At 42.4% G+C, this 17,689-nt stretch overlaps 1 protein-coding gene across 5 annotated transcripts in view; it reads left to right on the top strand.

Annotated features, from left to right (window-relative positions):
* waca (WW domain containing adaptor with coiled-coil a) overlaps positions 1-17,689 on the top strand; it is a 109,821-nt gene that overhangs the window by 35,994 nt on the left and 56,138 nt on the right. For 4 of the 5 annotated variants that reach the window (XM_085987683.1, XM_085987682.1, XM_085987681.1 and 1 more), the window contains one exon: positions 8,168-8,413. The exons of the other annotated variant lie outside the window; for it this stretch is intronic. In XM_085987683.1, coding sequence (XP_085843809.1) covers positions 8,168-8,413 — 246 coding nt within the window. The remainder of the gene's footprint in view (positions 1-8,167; positions 8,414-17,689) is intronic. 5 annotated transcript variants of the gene reach the window in all.

Below are 17,689 nucleotides of genomic sequence, written 5' to 3'. Positions count from 1 at the left end.
TACACTTCCACCTGCCAAGTTCATGTGGCATGTGGTGTATCCAGTGAGTCCAAATACAATGATGGGTTTTCTCTAAGGCCCTTCCATGGAGAGATCAAAGTACACTCTGGGTCATTGGGGATATGAGATCTGCTTACAAAAGTTACTGAATCCAAGAAAATAGTGTAAAAACCCCAAAATGTAACCAGTTTTTTGAGATGCTATGAAATGATCAGGTGCTATATAAATTGAAGTGTTTTTAACTTTTGTGATTTGATGCAAAATGTTACGGGATAACACTTGTGTTCTGGCTGTGAAGATCTTCATGTGGCTTTACCAACTTTTGTGTGTTGCACTTGTTTTTGTGGAGGAAACTCGAGGTGGTCGTGTCATTCCGGTAGTGTAGTGTGAACTATGTCATGGAGCAGACCATCCTCATCAAATTCTGTGCACAGTTTTTGATGACTGCATCCAAGGATGTGAGATTAGTTTCCTCAGCAGCTTTCTGAATGGGACAATATTCCACCACTGGAGAGAGAAATTTTCTAAGACGAATGACAAATGGGGCTTTTAACAACAAGAAACAATAGTTAGCACTTGTAGCATGTTTTCATATTGAAATGCCTCAAAAGTACTTTTGGAGAGCAATGGCTATTACGTCGGCAAACCTAAGATTGCTACTACTCTACTAGCTTTAGCAATCATCTGTGTCATTTTTTCCCTTCAATGCACACTGGATGTGATTGCCAATATAAAGTCATCAAAATTTATAATCGAAGAGAACTTACTGCTGTAAGAGAGAGGGATGAGTGGATAATATTGTACTTCATGTTTGCAGAATTACTGAATTGTTCTGGACAGTTCTGAATGCTGTGCATCATTGTCTAAAGTTCATTTCTGTCTATTTGCCTTTAGTTGTTTGACTACCCCTTGTTTTTTTCTGATGGCAATTAACCAGTCCATAAGAGGGTGGTCTTTCTGTCAGCGTCCAAGAGGGCATTGATGCAGACTAGAAACTGAACTGGGGGGAGGGTCGAATTAGGGCGGGGTGGGGGGGCGGAGCGGCAGGGATGCAATGGATATTTCCCTCGCAGGGAGATTAATGTTGATTTATCCTGGCCCGATGTTTCAGACCTCTGGAGAACATGTTTGTCAAGTTTATCAGCTGTGCGCTAATATGCTGTAAGAGGTCAGATTTTCCATGAGGTGGGATATCAAACTCTGCAGAAGGCTCAAGGAATGTTGAAGGTTACCAGCTTTAGGGCATAGCAAAAAATTTGAATCTGTATTTTTGCTTTGAAGCCGAAGAACAAAAAGAAGGAAAAACTTACATTTATATAACTCCTTTCTCGTCCTCTGGATGTCCCAAAACGGTTCACAATCAATTTAAGTACTTTGGAAGCGTAGCTGTTATGTTGGCAAATGCAGCAGACAGATTGGGCCGGATATTCCGATCCCCACGGGTGGGTACATGCTGTGTACCCACCCGTAGGGACATCGGAAATGCCGGTTTCGGGCATGTGCTGGAAACTGGCATTTCCGATCTGTCAAGAAAGCTCTCGCAATGAGAAAACAAACTTTTTTTAGTGGTATTAGTTGAGGGATGGTCAAACCATGGCAAAATCTGCTGCTCATCGAATAGTACCATAAGATCTTTTGTGTACACCTGAGCAGATAGACAGGTTCTTGGTTTAAAGTTTGAATGAAAAGGTGACACCTCCGACAGTGCAGCATTTTGCCAGTGCTACTCTGAAGTGTCGGCTGAGATTATGTACTCCAGTCTCTGGAATTCTTCTGTTGCTCTGTTCCCTCAATCTCTCTCTGTCCCCCAATGTTGAGCTGTTAAATCTCTCCCTGTGTAACTGCCGCCCCCCTTTCCCCCCCCCCCCCCCCCCCCCCAACCAACCTAATCAATCAATCAATATAAGAAATAGGAGCAGGAGTAGGCCATATGGCCCTTCGAGCCTGCTCCGCCATTCAATAAGATCATGGCTGATCTAAAATATCTCACTTTCTTGCATTCTCTCTCTGCCCTCCTAATGTCTGTTTCTCTGTTCTCCCACCCACATTTCTTTCTCAGGGCTAACAATTTCAATCTTGTTCTCTCCCCTTGCATCTCTTTGGCCATATAGCGTACTGCTGTTGGTGAACAGTAGCCTGAGGAAGTGCTGCACATTAGCAGTGTTGTTGGGTTACGGTCATGGTGACTTAATTCTTTCCTCTCCTGAATTCTAGAAATTCTCTTTTGGAAGGGTTGAAGTTGTCGCGCACTGGAATTTGGCTATCTTCGATCCTTGGTAGTTTTTCAGATTGTGGGGTAGAGGGACCCGACAACGACTATTGTGTTGCTTACTGGAACTCTTATGGAAAATAGGAATGAGGTAGGTGGGCTACATTAACTGTCACTTGGCATTATCCATGGAGCCTTGCAAAGCAGTATGGAGCTTTGAGGAACATTGATAACTGATCTTTGTCTTGTCTTAAGGGGCCTTTAGCACATGGGAGACTGAAGAGATGATTAAAAAGAACGAACTAATGGTACTTATTTGGCAGGTAGTTAGGTTGAAATACAGGGCTCTGCTGAAGGACATTACAATGCAGTCTGCCAGGTGATTATTTTTTTGATACTATAGAGCCAGTCATGAAGGGATATTGTGAAGCACCTGGGGAAACCAAACATGGAGTTGTTTCAGAAATATGGCATTCAAAAGGGTTCATATTATCGTTCCCTGCTCAGGGCCAAAACCTTTATTGTTTAGCTGCTGCTTCTATTTTTAAGGACTTACTGGTCCTGTTCTGTTAAGTTCCAGGTACCTCTGTATCTGATCTAATGCTAGATAGGGAGCCTGTCTTGTGAGGTTAGTTTAAAAAAAGAGCAGAACACTTGATACCAATTGCCACCTCCAGGTATATAGAGTACTGCATCCCAACGTTGACCATTTTAAAGTGGATTTTGCCATGGACTGGACCTGACAGGTGAGTTTTAATGCATTTGGAAATGGACTGTTGTGACCCACTCATCGTTTTTAATGTATATTGGATTATTAATAAATGGGACATTGTGTAGGTCAATAAAATTGCGTCAGAATGCCACAGGCTTTGATGACTGAAGACCTCTCTTCTGCATCCTGATGAGTTGACCCAGGAGTACAATTGTGCACTGAGCTTACCTTCCCTCAGTCAAAGGGGATAAATTAGTGATTGCTTTTATTTTGGAGGTAGGGAGAGCGAAACGTGGGTGTGAGAAATTATTACATATGGATGAAATTGGCCATCTTGGCTCATCGGTAGAGGGAAAAAGTTGCAGTCCCCCATCACTGCATGACTCCATGATATTTTTGGCTCCACTGCATATAGAACCTCTTTCTGACATTAGTCTTGAGATCTATCTTGCATCAATTTGAAGGTGTTCTCCCCGGTGCCTTGGCCAATATTTATCCCTCAACCATCAACACTAAAACAGATTATCTGGTCATTATCACATTGCTGTTTGTGGGACCTTGCTGTGTGCAAATTGGCTGCCGTGTTTCCTACATTACAATAGTGACTACACTTCAAAAGTACTTCATTGATTGTAAAGCACTTTGGGACGTCCTGAGGTTGTGAAAGGTGCTATATAAATGCACGTCTTTCCTTTTCTTTCTATTATGTTCCCTCTTAATAGTCACCTTCAACGCTACAAAAGCCTTGTCTCATAACTCCGTCCTCTGACACGAGGGTTCAGCTTTGCCACTTTTTTTCTCGGCTGTCACCAAGGCTCACAATGGTTCACTTGTATCTTGGTGACCAAAACTGGTGCATTACACATGGTGCATTTGCATGATGTCACACTGAAGAGCAGTGTGAAATCCTCCTGGCTGAAGAGCAGTGTGAAATTCTCTTTTTTTCTCTCGGTGTGGCTGTATTCACTAGATTTGCTTTCATTTCCTCTTCCACAGTGGCTGGGTATGTAAAGTTCTATGTCTACTCAGTCTCTCAAGATCTTTCTCAACTTCACTGTAAGCTAGTTTGATGCCATTCAGTATTTGTATCCAGTACACTTTTTATTCCTACTAATAACAGTATCATACACTTACCCAAATTGAATTTCATCCTTCACTGTTGTCTGTCTCTCTTCCTGCCCTGCCCCACCCCCCCACCCCAACAGATTCCATTGAGATTATTTTGTAGGTCATACTGTCGCGAGTTAAGTATCATGTATAAATTTGACCCGCTAGCATAGTGTTTATCTGTATCCAAATTGTTGATGCAAATCACAAATATTTGGGGCAGTTCTCATGATAGTTAACTTTTAAGTTGTCTCCACCTCTGGTAATTACAGGCAACCCTACAGGATTGTATTCACCCGCTGTCAAGGCTGAAATTACCCCCCCCTCTGCCCCCACCCCCCTGCCTTGAGTAACTTGGGCGAGAAAAAACCTTGTTACATGCAAACCAGTGGAATTGTCCAATTCTTGGAGTTTTATCTCCACATTATTGCTGTTTATGTTTTTCGTATTGGAAAACTGTTAATTTAAAAAAAATCTGAAGGAACTTCATGTTAGTAAACTTAATCGGATAAACCATGAAACAGTTTAGCCGTAGTAACAATTCTGCATCAAGCTATTACAATGGTGAGCTCACTTCTGAGATTCTGTTAACTACAAGCGAAGTGTTGCCCTTCCATTTCTTCCTTTCTTAGTGTCTGCCAAAAGTCCACTATTTAAATTTCAATCCATTATAGTTGAGAAGATGGCCAGAATTATGTAAGTTAATGGATTTTTTGAATTCACCAGCAGTGTTTCTCCATTGTAACCAACATAAATACTTTTGTAGGCATTTTCTTTTGCAGGTAAAAGATTACGAGCCCACATCTTCATTACATTGAATTAAATTGTTTTGACCAGCAAACTATTATTTTGTTAAATAGAAACAGAAAATGCTGCAAGTACACAGCAGGTCAGGCAACATCTGTGGAGAGAGAAACAGGATTTTGCTAATTGTAGTTAATTTCATATTTGCTGTAAATAGGATTCTGAAAGTGCAGATTTATGTTGGATATGTTTAAACTGAAAAACTTGTACGGCCAAATTACAGAACAACATTAAATGTGTAGTTTTTTTTCTGTCACCTATTCGTGAATATAAGCTCTTTAGACAGTGTATAAATTTGTTGAACTGATGGGTTTCACCCTAAATCAATTGCAAGATGTAACAGTATAATTATACAAATTCACATATTTATAACACACACAGATATCAATGTGTAGATATTTTTTGATAGTATGGCTGTTCCAAATGTGAAAGGCAAAGAAAAAAACACACTTCAAAATATGCCTGGTTTCTGAAAGTACAAAATAGCTCGTAGCAATTTTAATAGCAACACAACAGTTGGAAATTGGAAACTGAAAATGTATGTCTACACGAACTGCAGTTGAGATCCAAATCTGTGAATATCTTTCAGTCCTCACCCAAAGAAGTAATTTAAACTGAATGCTCGCTTAAGCACAAGATCACAAAATGATTACAGATAATGAAGGCCATTTGTCCATCTAGAGTGATGTTAAAGTCCCCACATGCAACATTGAATAGGATCTTAAATGATTCCAGGGATTTTGCTGCCAGTACTTGTATCAGGGAGTTCATTCCAGGTATTCATCACTTTGTGTGAACAAGAACCTCCTGATATCAGCCCTAGATATGCCTTTTACTATTTTGTACCTGTGGCCTCTTGGCCAGCTCTTGCAATTTAACCTCCATATTCTACGGGGATTGTGAATTGTAATCCTGGGTAATACTCACAAAGCAATAAAAATGGAATTTACTTTTCATTGTAAGTGAAGGTCAAACCATGTCATGCTTCCCGTGGTTCAGATCAGTTTGTGCCCTTTTGTATGACTAGAGATTATTGAGATCAAACTGATCTCTTGGAGTTTAGAACCACAAACCCTATGAAGGTTTGTGGTCTTTTTTGCCCTCCCCATACACGGCATGTAAGACCTTGCTTTGAGAATCCTACAGTTCTTTTTTTGGCAACAATTTAAAAGTTGATTATGTTGGTGGCAGTCAAAATTAAACACATGCTTTCAACATCTTAACTTTGCATTAACACATTACTTTGCTAGATCCTTGTTAGACTTTCTGTTGCCATGGACACCATAGAGTTTTGGAATCCATATTTTACCCTACCTTTGTGTTGATGAAGCTCTACATTGTCTGGATTGTATCAGTGAAATATTCAATTTGTGGTGCTGGCCTCTGTTGATGTCTGCCTGGATTAAAAATGTGTCCATTTTACAATGGGTTTTTCCTGGTGGCTGATCCCTGCAATTGATGTTTGCAGTGTCCCTTGAAGTTACTCAGTTTCTGTGCTCGTATTGTCTGCTCCTGTGGTACTTACAGAGCTGCTTATAAACCTTCAAAATAGTAGAATGCATTCCTGTGGGAGAGGAGTGTGCAGTTACTTTATGCAATTACAGTAGAAATTCCAGATCGGATAATTAAATTATTGAAACTTTTCTGAAGAAATAATCATTTAAATTTCTTAATTCATTTATATAGCATGTTATATCTCTGAAACAAGTAAAAGTAGTTCACATGCAGTAAATCAGCTAGAAGAGTGGCAGAACACAGCTCAGTAAGATTGTGCTACCAACAATGAAACAAGATTATGTGCTCAAGCCTGTAGTGGGGTTTGAACCCATGAGTTCGAGGTACTAATTTAAAGCCTCATCAGAAGGATGTTCAACAATGCATGACTCCCTGTGTAATGCACTGGGCTGTCTGCTTCGATAATGTGCTGAAGTCCTGGCTAGGGCTTTGAACCCATAATGTTACAATGATGCTACTAACTGAGCCAAGCTTGTGCACAGTATAATCTTAGAAGGGTGAAGAGATATATAAAGTGTGAACCTACTTTCAGTTCTAGCCTTAAGCTCTGAAGCTGGTTCGAGTTTGTCTGAAACTAGAGTGCATTTGTTAGGATGAGAGCAACCAAGCTCAAAAGTTCATTAGCTTCCCGTTGTGGAGACATCAACCAAACACCCGATTTGAGCTTTTTGACTCTTGCGCTGTCTAGCTATGAAAAATTTGAGTCCCTTTGGTCATGGAGCAAGCCACCTTCCATAAAGCAGGATCAACCAAAAGACTCAACTAATTTCAGAGAGCTCCTTCCCATGTATGCTGCTTTTGCAGGTTCCCAATTGAGACTGCTCACAGTAAAATGTTACTTAAAATGTAATTTCCCTCCAGGCAGGTCCCTCTGTCTCAATTGTTGTATCAGGTCCTTCATGGGAACCCAATGTGCTTATGTTTCACAGCTTAGCTGTTGAGAAGCAGAGATTTTGGACCACTAGCGCCTTCATATGGGGTTTTGGAAAACCCCATTTCCTAAGTGAATGTATTCTTGAATTGACATTTATTTCTCCCCTCTACCATTCAGCAAAACTAGTATGAAATGATAATCAATTCTCAATTGCCTGAGTGGGGGAAATGTTGTACATGTTGGTCTTTCCTATAATTTATATCACAATAAATAGTTTTTTTTTTTACATTGGATGACGATTGAAATAATTATTGCTGTACTTCCATAAAGCATTCAATCTTTAATAAATTTGTTCTCTGGATGTTGGCACGGCTGCATTTATTGCTTACCCCTAATTGGCTTGAATGTGAAATTTTTACCATGTGGTATATATAATCTTTGACTCCCTTCAGGGATTTATGTGAAGAAGATAAAAATTACAGTTCTAAAAAGAAGTAATGTTTTCCTGATTTTGTTCATATCACTGATTCTTCTGCTACTTTGGAATAAGATCTTTTATAATTCAGATGAAGCAAGCAATAACTTGAATTTATATAGGACCGTTAACATTTTCTGGACACCCCAAAGTGCATTGCAAACAACAAAAGGAGGACTGTTGACCAGGACATTGGGAGAACTGCTAGCTATTCTTTAAATAATGCCACATTAGCAGACAGATTGGTTTGAATGTTCAACAAAACAGCGTTCAGTGTGCAAGAAGGAAATAATTTTGTCACCTACCATACCAATCCATAACCTTTAATTAAAGTAAATATCTAAGGGAATCCCTGGGAACCCTCGAATTATGATTATTTAGAGGCTAAAAAAAAACTAGTAGAAAAATTGTCACCCCACACAAGTTCTGTATAAAAGTTGCTATATTTTGACTTTTTTTCCCCTTCACCAGAAACTGCTTCAGTGGACAAGTCAGCATCTCACTCTTGTGCTACCCCTTCGTCGTCATCCTCAGGAATGACTCCTGCTTCTCAGACCCCATCAGCCACCACATCTACAGTCCCAGTTTCACCTGTTCCTCAGTCACCTATTCCTCCTCTACTGCAGGATCCAAATCTTTTGAGGCAATTACTTCCTGCTTTACAAGCCACCTTACAGCTTAACAATGCTAATGTGGATATGTCAAAGATAAATGAAGGTAAGTGACAGCTTTCTCTGCTTTGAATGCATAAAATAGATCTGAGGAGGGTTTGTTTTAAAAGATGAGAAAGGTGGAGATACTTTAAAGTTGCTGTGGTAGTATAATGTGACATTTTAAGTAACAAATCTTTTTCAGTCATAATTTACTGGCCAACTAAATGGCAATGCTATGTAGATTGATTCCCCCCCAACCCCATGGCAGGCTTGACATCCTCACCTTTCTTGTTCATTTATGCTAAACCTTTATAAATCACTGGTTAGACCTCAGTTGGAGTATTGTGTTCAATTCTGGGTAAGGCCTTGGAGAGGGTGCAGAAGAGATTTAGTAGAATGGTACCAGGGATGAGACTTTCAATTATGTGGAGAGACTGAAGAAGCTGGGGTTGTTCTCATTAGAGCAGAGAAGTTTAAGTGGAGAATTGATGGAGGTGTTCAGAATCAATTTAGTAAATAAAGAGAAACTTTTGCCAGTGGCAGAAGGGTTGGTAACCAGAGGACACAGATTTAGGTTGTAGAAACAGATTCAGTAATAATGTTCAAAAGGGAATTTGATAAATAAAAGGGAAACAAATTACAGGGCTATAGGGAAAGAGCAGGGGAGTGAGATTAATTGGATAGCTCGGTCAAAGAGCTGGCACAGGCAGGATGGGCCGAATGGCGCCTCTCTGTGCTGTATCATTTATGATTTGCCTCACGTAACATGCTTTTAGCTGGAAGGGTAATCAAATTGCATGCTTATTAGTCTGCTCTTCTGTGATGGGGTAAAATGTTGGGGTAAAATGTAAGGCGAGATGCAGTATCTGTGCTTTTCCTTGGCTGAAAAAATGTTCTTCAAGCCATTTTAGTTAATGTAAACTTAAAATTATTGTACTACTCAGATCCTCAATAGAAGCATTAACTTGCAGTTTGAGTCAGTATGCAAGTTCAGAAATTTAAGTGGAGCTGGAGAAAATAATCAACTGTTTTAGTGGATAAACTGAAAAGGAGTTGACATGTAACCAGTTTTCTATAACCATGGTGTCCATGCTGAAATTAAGTTGTTGTTGTTGTATGCTGACGACACCCAGCTTTACATCGCTACCTCTTCTCTTGACCCCTCCACGGTCTCTAAATTGTCTGACTGCTTGTCCGACATACAGTTCTGGATGAGCAGAAATTTTCTCCAATTAAATATTGGGAAGACCGAAGCCATTGTTTTCGGTCCCCGCCACAAACTCCATTCCCTAGCCACTGACTCCATCCTTCCCCCTAACATCTGTCTGAAGCTGGACCACACTGTTCGCAACCTTGTTGTCATATTTGACCATGAAATGAGCTTTCAACCACATATCCGCAGCATAACTAAGACCACCTATATCCACCTCCGTAACATCGACCGTCTCCACCCTTGCCTGAGCTCATCCGCTGCTGAAACCCTCATTCATGCCTTTATTACCTCTAGACTTGACTATTCCAATGTACTCCTGGCTGGCCTCCCACGTTCTACCCTATGTAAACTTGAGATCATCCAAAACTTGGCTGCCCGTGTCGAAACTTGCACCAAGTCCCGTTCGCCCATCTTCTTAGGCAGTTCCTCGGAACCAAGGATGACTTACTTCCACATTAAAAATGAGTTCTCGTGACTGATGAGTCCAATGCGGGAACTACAGTCTCTGTCACAGGTGGGGCAGACAGTGGTTGACGGGGCGGGTGGGTGAGGTGCTTGGGTTGACTTGCGCTTGGCTTCCGCTTGCTCCCGGCGAAGAAACTCTTGTGTTCTATCCTGCCAATGGATTTGCAGGATCTTGCAGAGGCAGCATTGGTGATACCTCTCCGGTGCTTTGAGGTGCCTGCTGTACATGGTCCATGTCTTTGAGGCATACAGCAGGGGGGTAATCACTTGCTCTGTGGACCATGTGCTTAGTCATGGTCTTCAAACACACTTCCTCAGGCGACCGAAGGCTGTACTGGCACACTGAAGGCGGTGTTGGACTTCGACATCAACGTCTGCCCTTGTTGACAGTAGGCTCCCGAGGTATGGAAAGTGGTCCACGTTGTCCAAGGCCTTGTTGTGGATTTTGATAATTGGGGGGCAGTACTGTGTGGCGGGGGCAGGTTGGTAGAGGACCTTTGTCTTACGGATGTTTAATGTAAGGCCTATGCTCTCGTACGCTTCGGTGAAGGTGTTGACGATGGTTTGCAGTTTGGCCTCTGAGTGAGCGCAGACGCAAGCGTCGTCTGAACACTGTAATTCGATGACAGAGGATGGGACGACCTTGGATCGGGACTGTGCTCACCTGTGATCACCCCTGTGCTCGCTGACCTACATTGGCTCCCAGTTAAGCAGTTCCTCGATTTCAAAATTCTCATCTTTGTTTTCAAATCCCCCCATGGCCTCGCCTCTCCCTATCTCTCTAATCTCCTTCAGCCTCACAAACCCCGCCCCCCCCCCCCCCCTCGCCCCGAGATATCTGCGCCCCTCTTAAGCATCCCTGATTATAATCACTCAACCATTGGTGGCCGTGCCTTCTGTTGCCGAGGCCCTAAGCTCTGGAATTCCCTGCCTAAACCTCTCCACCTGTCTACCTCGCTTCCCTCCTTTAAGACGCTCCTTAAAACCCACCTCTCTGTCCAAGCTTTTGGTCACCTGCCCCAATTTCTCCTGATGTGTCTTGGTGTCAAATTTTCTGTGTTTATAATACTCCTGTTCAATGTCTTGGGATGTTTTACTGCGTTAAAGGCGCTATATAAATAGAGGTGGTTGTTGTCTACGTTCACCTGAGGCACTTTTAAACTGAGATGTAAATTTGACCTGTCAATAGTAGCAAATATTTTTAGAATTGTGGAACTCTAACATATATCTGCAAGTGCAACTGTGAGCTTCTGGTCGCTTGCCACTTATTTTTTTTACAAATGTTGACTGACTTGCTGAGTGTTTCCAGTATTTTCTGTGTTTCTCGCATATTTTCTGCAATTTACCTAGCACTTAAAATATCTGCACTTCATTACTCATGATGTAATTGCTGCATCAACTGTGTAAATATAGTCATGAAAACAGTTCACTATTTCTCATTTTTTATATATGTGCTGGTATTTGGAAAAAAAAAAATGCTTTTTGCTATTGCTGAAGAATTGCACCTCCTGAATTTTGGAGTGGTGTTTGGGAAAGCAATTTTTATTAAGAGTTCAACTTTCACAGTTTAGTTTGTCTGGCTCCAAGATCATTCAAAGCAATTAGTGAATGAGACTTGCTGTGCCTATTACTGTATCTCTATCTGTAATCACAGAATCACAGAAACCCCACAGTGCAGATAGAGGCCATTTCGGCCCATCGAGCCTGCACCGACACATATCCCACCCGATCCCCGTAACCCCAAGTATTTAAGCCCCCTAATGTAGGACATGTGGCAGCCAATTTGCACACAGCAAGCTCCCATAAACAGCAATGTGATAATGACCAGATAATCTCTCTTTTTTAAGTGATGGTGATTGAGGGATAAATATTGGATAGGGCACCAGGGATAACACCCCTGCTCTTCTTTGAAATGGTGCCATGGAATCTTTTACATCAGCCTGAGAGAACAGACGGGGCTTCGGTTTAACGTCTCATCCGAAAGACGACGTTGTAACGCAGCAATAACTGCTTTCTTGGAATTTCAGCACTAATCTTCAAAGGAAAAAAAAATCTAAATATAATTGGTTTGAAACTTTAATTTTGAAATCACATCCACCAAAGTAATCAAAGTTATATATCCATCTCTCTTCCCATTCAATACCGCTTCACACCAGCACCTCTGACAGTGCAGCATTCCCTCAGGACAGGAAACTTTGTGATATCCGGGACTGGCGTGTTGCCGATCTATCAAAACTGCAGGACATACAAAGTTAATGTTGGTTACGGTGGTTTTCATCTCCGTATCTGACAACAAACACTGTTGCTTAGCAACAGCTTCTGAAGAGTCGGCTGCAGCTGCAAGCGTCTAGCTGAAGCTGTTGCTATAGTTACAGACCTTGCAGTGCCTGACTGGGGGGAAAAAAAAGAGCGAGAACTAAAAAAAACTTACAGAAAACGGCTCCTGATTTTTGCCGTTAGATCGAGTATTCCGGACATCCAACCTCCGGATAAACCAAAGTTTCCTGTACTGCACTGGAGTGTCAGCCTAGATTTTTGTGGAGTGGAACTTGAACTCACAACCTTCTGACTCTGAGGGGAGGGTGCTACCAACTGAGCCACTGACTGGCACTAACTATGTTGCTATCATGGTTTTCCTGTGGTTCTCCTAATCTCATCAGTTTTTTGCCCCACTTTACTTCCCAGAATGCAATTCAGCATTACTTCTTTCTTTGCTGGAGTTGAAGCATACTGATTACTTGCTGAATTTTTTTCTGGCATGCTGTAATCTCAAGGTGTTTTAGGCTTGTGGCCAGTGGTTGTTCTCTTACACCACTTCCAAATCTCTTTGTTGTACAACTTTCTTTGCCATTCACATTGTTTAATAATGTTCCTCAAAACTTAGAACAAGCAGGATTTTGACCTTTTCAGAAGTTGAAGTAACAAATCTGCTTGCAATTGCTGGTTCACTTGTCCTTTGTACTGTTAATCTTGCATAGATCTTTATTTGAGATGGAGAGTAACATAATTCTCTTCCAGATGTTACACTCTGATCACCTTTCTTAAGAACTTACCAATGCCATTAATTCACTCTCGCTATTCCTTTTTGCAAACTTTGTTGACGGTATCCATTGCCGTACCATAGTTTGTATTCAGCATCTCTACACAAATAGAATCTGTTGTCGTCTTCTGGAATTGCTGTGAGTGTCAGCATTGTTCTTCACTCACTTGTCTGCGAAAGTGATGTGATTTGTTGTCTTCAGTGGTTTCCTTTCTTCAGTGAGCTGCCTGGTTTTGTCTCCGTATCCTTGTTTTCATTCTCTATACCTGTCCTCCAGAAATGTATCCTACTTGTGTATAGTACTGTTAAGCATCCTGTTAGCATAACTGAACACTTTGTTCAGATGGACACCCAGCTGTGCAACATATTGATGCCTCATCGCAAAGCACACATTGTTCTGAAGTTGCTGAGCTATTCAAACCATTCAATTCAAACTTAATCTCCACTGTTGAGAGCCTTCCTCAGTTTGAGCATTACTCTGGCTGTGATAGTGTGGTGGCCACTTTTTTGCATTTGGTTCAATGGAGACCCTTCAATTCACACTGTTGATAGGAGGATGTGAATCTGGTTCCCGATGATGCGGTTACTGCTATTGGAGATGATGCACAATTCCAAATATGACCCATTTTAATAGAATTTTTCCTTTAAGGTTGGGCCATTGTGCCTATGGTAGTTCCCCAACTGAAGCGATCAACTCTAATCCCACTTTCTTGATCTTTCCTTGTACCATTTTCATAGAATAGAATCTTAAAACACAGAATCTAAAAGCACAGAAAAAAGACATTCAGCCCATCCTGCCTGTGTTGGCTCTTTGAAAGAGCTATCTAACTAGTCCCACTCCCCAGTTCTTTTTTCTCTTGGCCCTCTAAATTTTGCTTTTTGAGTATCTATCCATTCCCCTTTTGAAAGTTGCTATTGAATCTGCTTCCACCACCCTTTCAGGCAATGCATTCCAGATCATAACTTACTGTGCAAAAAAATTTCTCCTCACCTCCCCTCTGGTTCTTTTGCCAGTTATCTTAATTCTGTGCCCTCTAGTTACTGACTCTCCTACCAGTGAAAATAGACTCTTCATTGACTCTATTAAAACTCCTTATAATTTTGAACACTCTTATTAAATCTCCCCATAAACTCCTCTGCTCTAAGAAGAACAATCCCAGCTTCTCTAGTCTCGCCAGGTAACTGAAATCTTTCAACCCTGGTATCATTCTGGCAAATCTCCTCTGCACACTCTCCAAGGCCTTGACATCCTTCTCAAAGTGTGGTGCCCAGAATTTGACACCGGTACTCCAGCTGAGGGCTAACGTGTGATTTATAAAAGTTTAACATAACTTCCTTGCTTTTATACTCTGCCTCTATTATTAAAGCCAAGGATCTTGCATGTTGTTTTAACAGCCTTCTCAACTTGTCCTGTGTATGCGAACCCCAAGGTTTCTCTGTTCATGCACCCCCTTTAAAATTGTGCCATTTAGTTTACATTGCCTCGCCTCATTCTTCCAAATTGCACCATTTCACACTTCTCTGCTGTGGTAAACCACTGTTATACCTGCCTGTGTGGGTGTTTGTATTCCATTGTGTACATGTCTGTACATGCCTCGGCTGACTCCTCCCACGAGTCCAGGTATAAAGGTGACTGCTCCACAGTCCCTCTGTATTCTGGACTGGTCGACCACTCGAGGCACACCTTCATTCTCTTGTTAATAAAAGCCTGTTAGTTACTCGCTTAACCTCAGTCTTTTGAGTAATTGATAGCGCATCATCTGCGTTATATTTCATCCATCCGTCTACCCATTTCACCAGTCTACCTACGTCCTCCTGAAGTCTGCTACTATCCTCCTCACTGTTTACTACATTTCCTAGTTTTGTGTCATCTGCAAACTTTGAAATTGTGCCCTCTATAACTAAGTCCAGGTCATTAATGTATATCAGAAAGAGCAGTGGTCCAAATACCAATCCCTGGGGACACTAGAAATAATGCTACAATAAATGCTAGTATCAGTAATGGTGACCATGTAACTACTGGATTGTCATAAAAACCCATCTGGTTCGCTAATGTCCTTCAGGGAAGGAAACCTGTTGTCCTTACCCGGTCTAGATTATAGGCGACTCCAAACCCACAGCAACGTGGTTGACTCTTAACTGTGTTCTGAAATGGCCTAGCAAGATACTTAGTTGTATCAAAACTGCTGCAAAATCTATAATGGGAATAAAACCGGACAGACCACTCGGCATCGACCGAGGCACTGGATTCGGACACGACCAAGGCACGCCCAGTCAACCCTGCAAAGTCCTCCTCACTTTGGGTACTTGTGCAAAAATTGGGAGAGCTGTCCCACAGACTAGTCAAGCAACAGCTTGACATAGTCATACTCACAGAATCATACCTCGTAACCACCGCCCATATTCCTCCATCACCATCCCAGGACAGACCCACGAGAGGTGGCGGCATGGTGTTATACAGTCAGGAATGAGTGGCCCTGGGAGGAGTCAACATGGACTCCGGACCCCATGAAGTCTTCTGGCATCAGGTCAAGCATGGTCAAGGAAACCTTCTGCTAATTACCACCTACCGCCCCCCCATCAGCTAATGAATCAGTACGCCTCCACGTTGAACACCACTTGGAACAAGCACTGAGGGTATCAAGGGTACAGAATTTACTCTGGGTGGGGGAAATTCAAAGTCCATCACCAAGAGTGGCTCAGTAGCACCACTACTGACTGAGCTGGCTGAGTTGTGAAGGACAGAGTTGCCAGATTGGGCCTGGCGTAGGTGGTGAGAGAATCAACATGAGGAAATAACCTACTCTACAGTATTGGTAGGAGTGGCCACCGCACAGTCCTTGTGGAGGTAAAGTACCGCCTTCACACTGAGGACACCCTCCATTGTGTTGTGTGGCACTACCGCCGTACTAAATGGGATAGATTCAGAACAGATCTAGCAGCTCAAAACTAGCATCCCTGAGGCGTTGTGGGCCATCAGCAGCAGCAGAATTGTGATCAACTACAATCAGTAACCTCATGGCTCGGCATATCCCTCACTCTACCATTACCATCAAGCCAGGGAACCAACCCTGGTTCAGTGAGGAGTGTATAAGAGCATGCCAGGAGCAGCATCAGGCAACCTAAAAATGAGGTGCCAACCTGGGGAAGCTACAACACAGGACTACATGCATACTAAAAAGCGGAAGCAGCATGCTATAGACAGAGCTAAGCAATCCCACAACCAACAGAGCAGATTGAAGCTCTATAGTCCTGCCACATCCAGTCGTGAATGGTGGTGGACAATTAAACAACTAACTGGAGAAGGAGGAGGCGTCATGAACACCCCCATCATCAATGATGGCGGAGCCCAGCACATGAGTGCAAAAGACAAGGCTGAAACGATTGCAGCCAGAAGTGTCGAATGGATGATCCATCTTGGCCTCCTCCTGAGGTCCCCACCACCCCAGAAGCTAGTCTTCAGCCAATTTGATTCACACCACATGATGGCAAGAAACGGCTAAGCACACTGGGTACAGCAAAGGCTATGGGCCCTGACAACCTACTGGCTGCAGTGCTGAAGACTTGTGCTCCAGAACTTGCTGCGCCTCTAACCAAGCTGTTCCATTACAGCTACAACACTACCATCTACCCGACAAAGTGGAAAATTGCCCAGGTATATCTGTTCACAAAAATAGGACAAAACCTATCCGGCCAATGACTGCCCCAACAGTCTTGGCTCAGTCATCAGCAAAGTGATGGAAGGTGTCATTGACAGCACTATCAAGCGGCACTTACTCACCAATAACCTGGTCACCGTTGCTCAGTTTGGGTTCCGCCTTGGTCCAAACCTCATTACAGCCTTGGTCCAAACATGGACAAAAGAGCTGAATTCCAGAGGTGAGGTGAGAGTGACTATCCTTGATATCAAGGCAGCATTTGACTGTGTGTGGCATGATGGAGCCCGAGTGAAATTGAAGTCAATGGGAATTGGGGAAAACTCTTCACTGGCTTGAGTCGTACCTAGCACAAAGGAAGATGGTTGTGATTGTTGGAGGCCAATCATCACAGCCCCAGGACATTGCTGCAGGAGTTCCTCAGGGCAATGTCCTAGGCTCAACCATCTTCAGCTGCTTCATCAATGACCTACTCTCCATCATAAGGTCAGGAGTGGGGATGTTTGCTAATTGCACAGTGTTCAGTTCCATTCGCAACTCCTCAGATAATGAAGCAATCCGTGTCAGCATCCAGCAAGACCTGGACAACATTCTGGTTGGGCTGCTAAGTGGCAAGTAACATTTGCACCACACAAGTGCCAGGCAATGACCACTCCAGCAAGAGAAATCTAACCACCTCCACTTGACATTCAATGGCATTACCATCGTCTAATCCCCCACCATCAATATCCTGGGGGGGCGGGTGGTGGGTCACCATTGACCAGAAACTTCATGTGAGATAATTTAATCCATGTGATAAGGCCTTGTACTTTAGTTTTTTTCTGACTTTCCTTTTTTACCCGAACCCCTTTTTTGCATTCATTTTTTTTCACGTTTTCCACTTTTGTTTGTCTGATTTTTTTTTTTCAATGATTAACTGGATGGAACTTTTTTTTAATGCAGACAATTTAATTTGTAAGTTATGGC

This window comes from Somniosus microcephalus, chromosome 5 (assembly GCF_052327205.1).
Source record: "Somniosus microcephalus isolate GS21.2 chromosome 5, FLI_Smic_1.0, whole genome shotgun sequence".
Classification (NCBI taxonomy): domain Eukaryota; kingdom Metazoa; phylum Chordata; class Chondrichthyes; order Squaliformes; family Somniosidae; genus Somniosus; species Somniosus microcephalus.
Note: the sequence above shows the minus strand (reverse complement) of the source record. Positions and strands in the feature narration are given on the sequence as shown.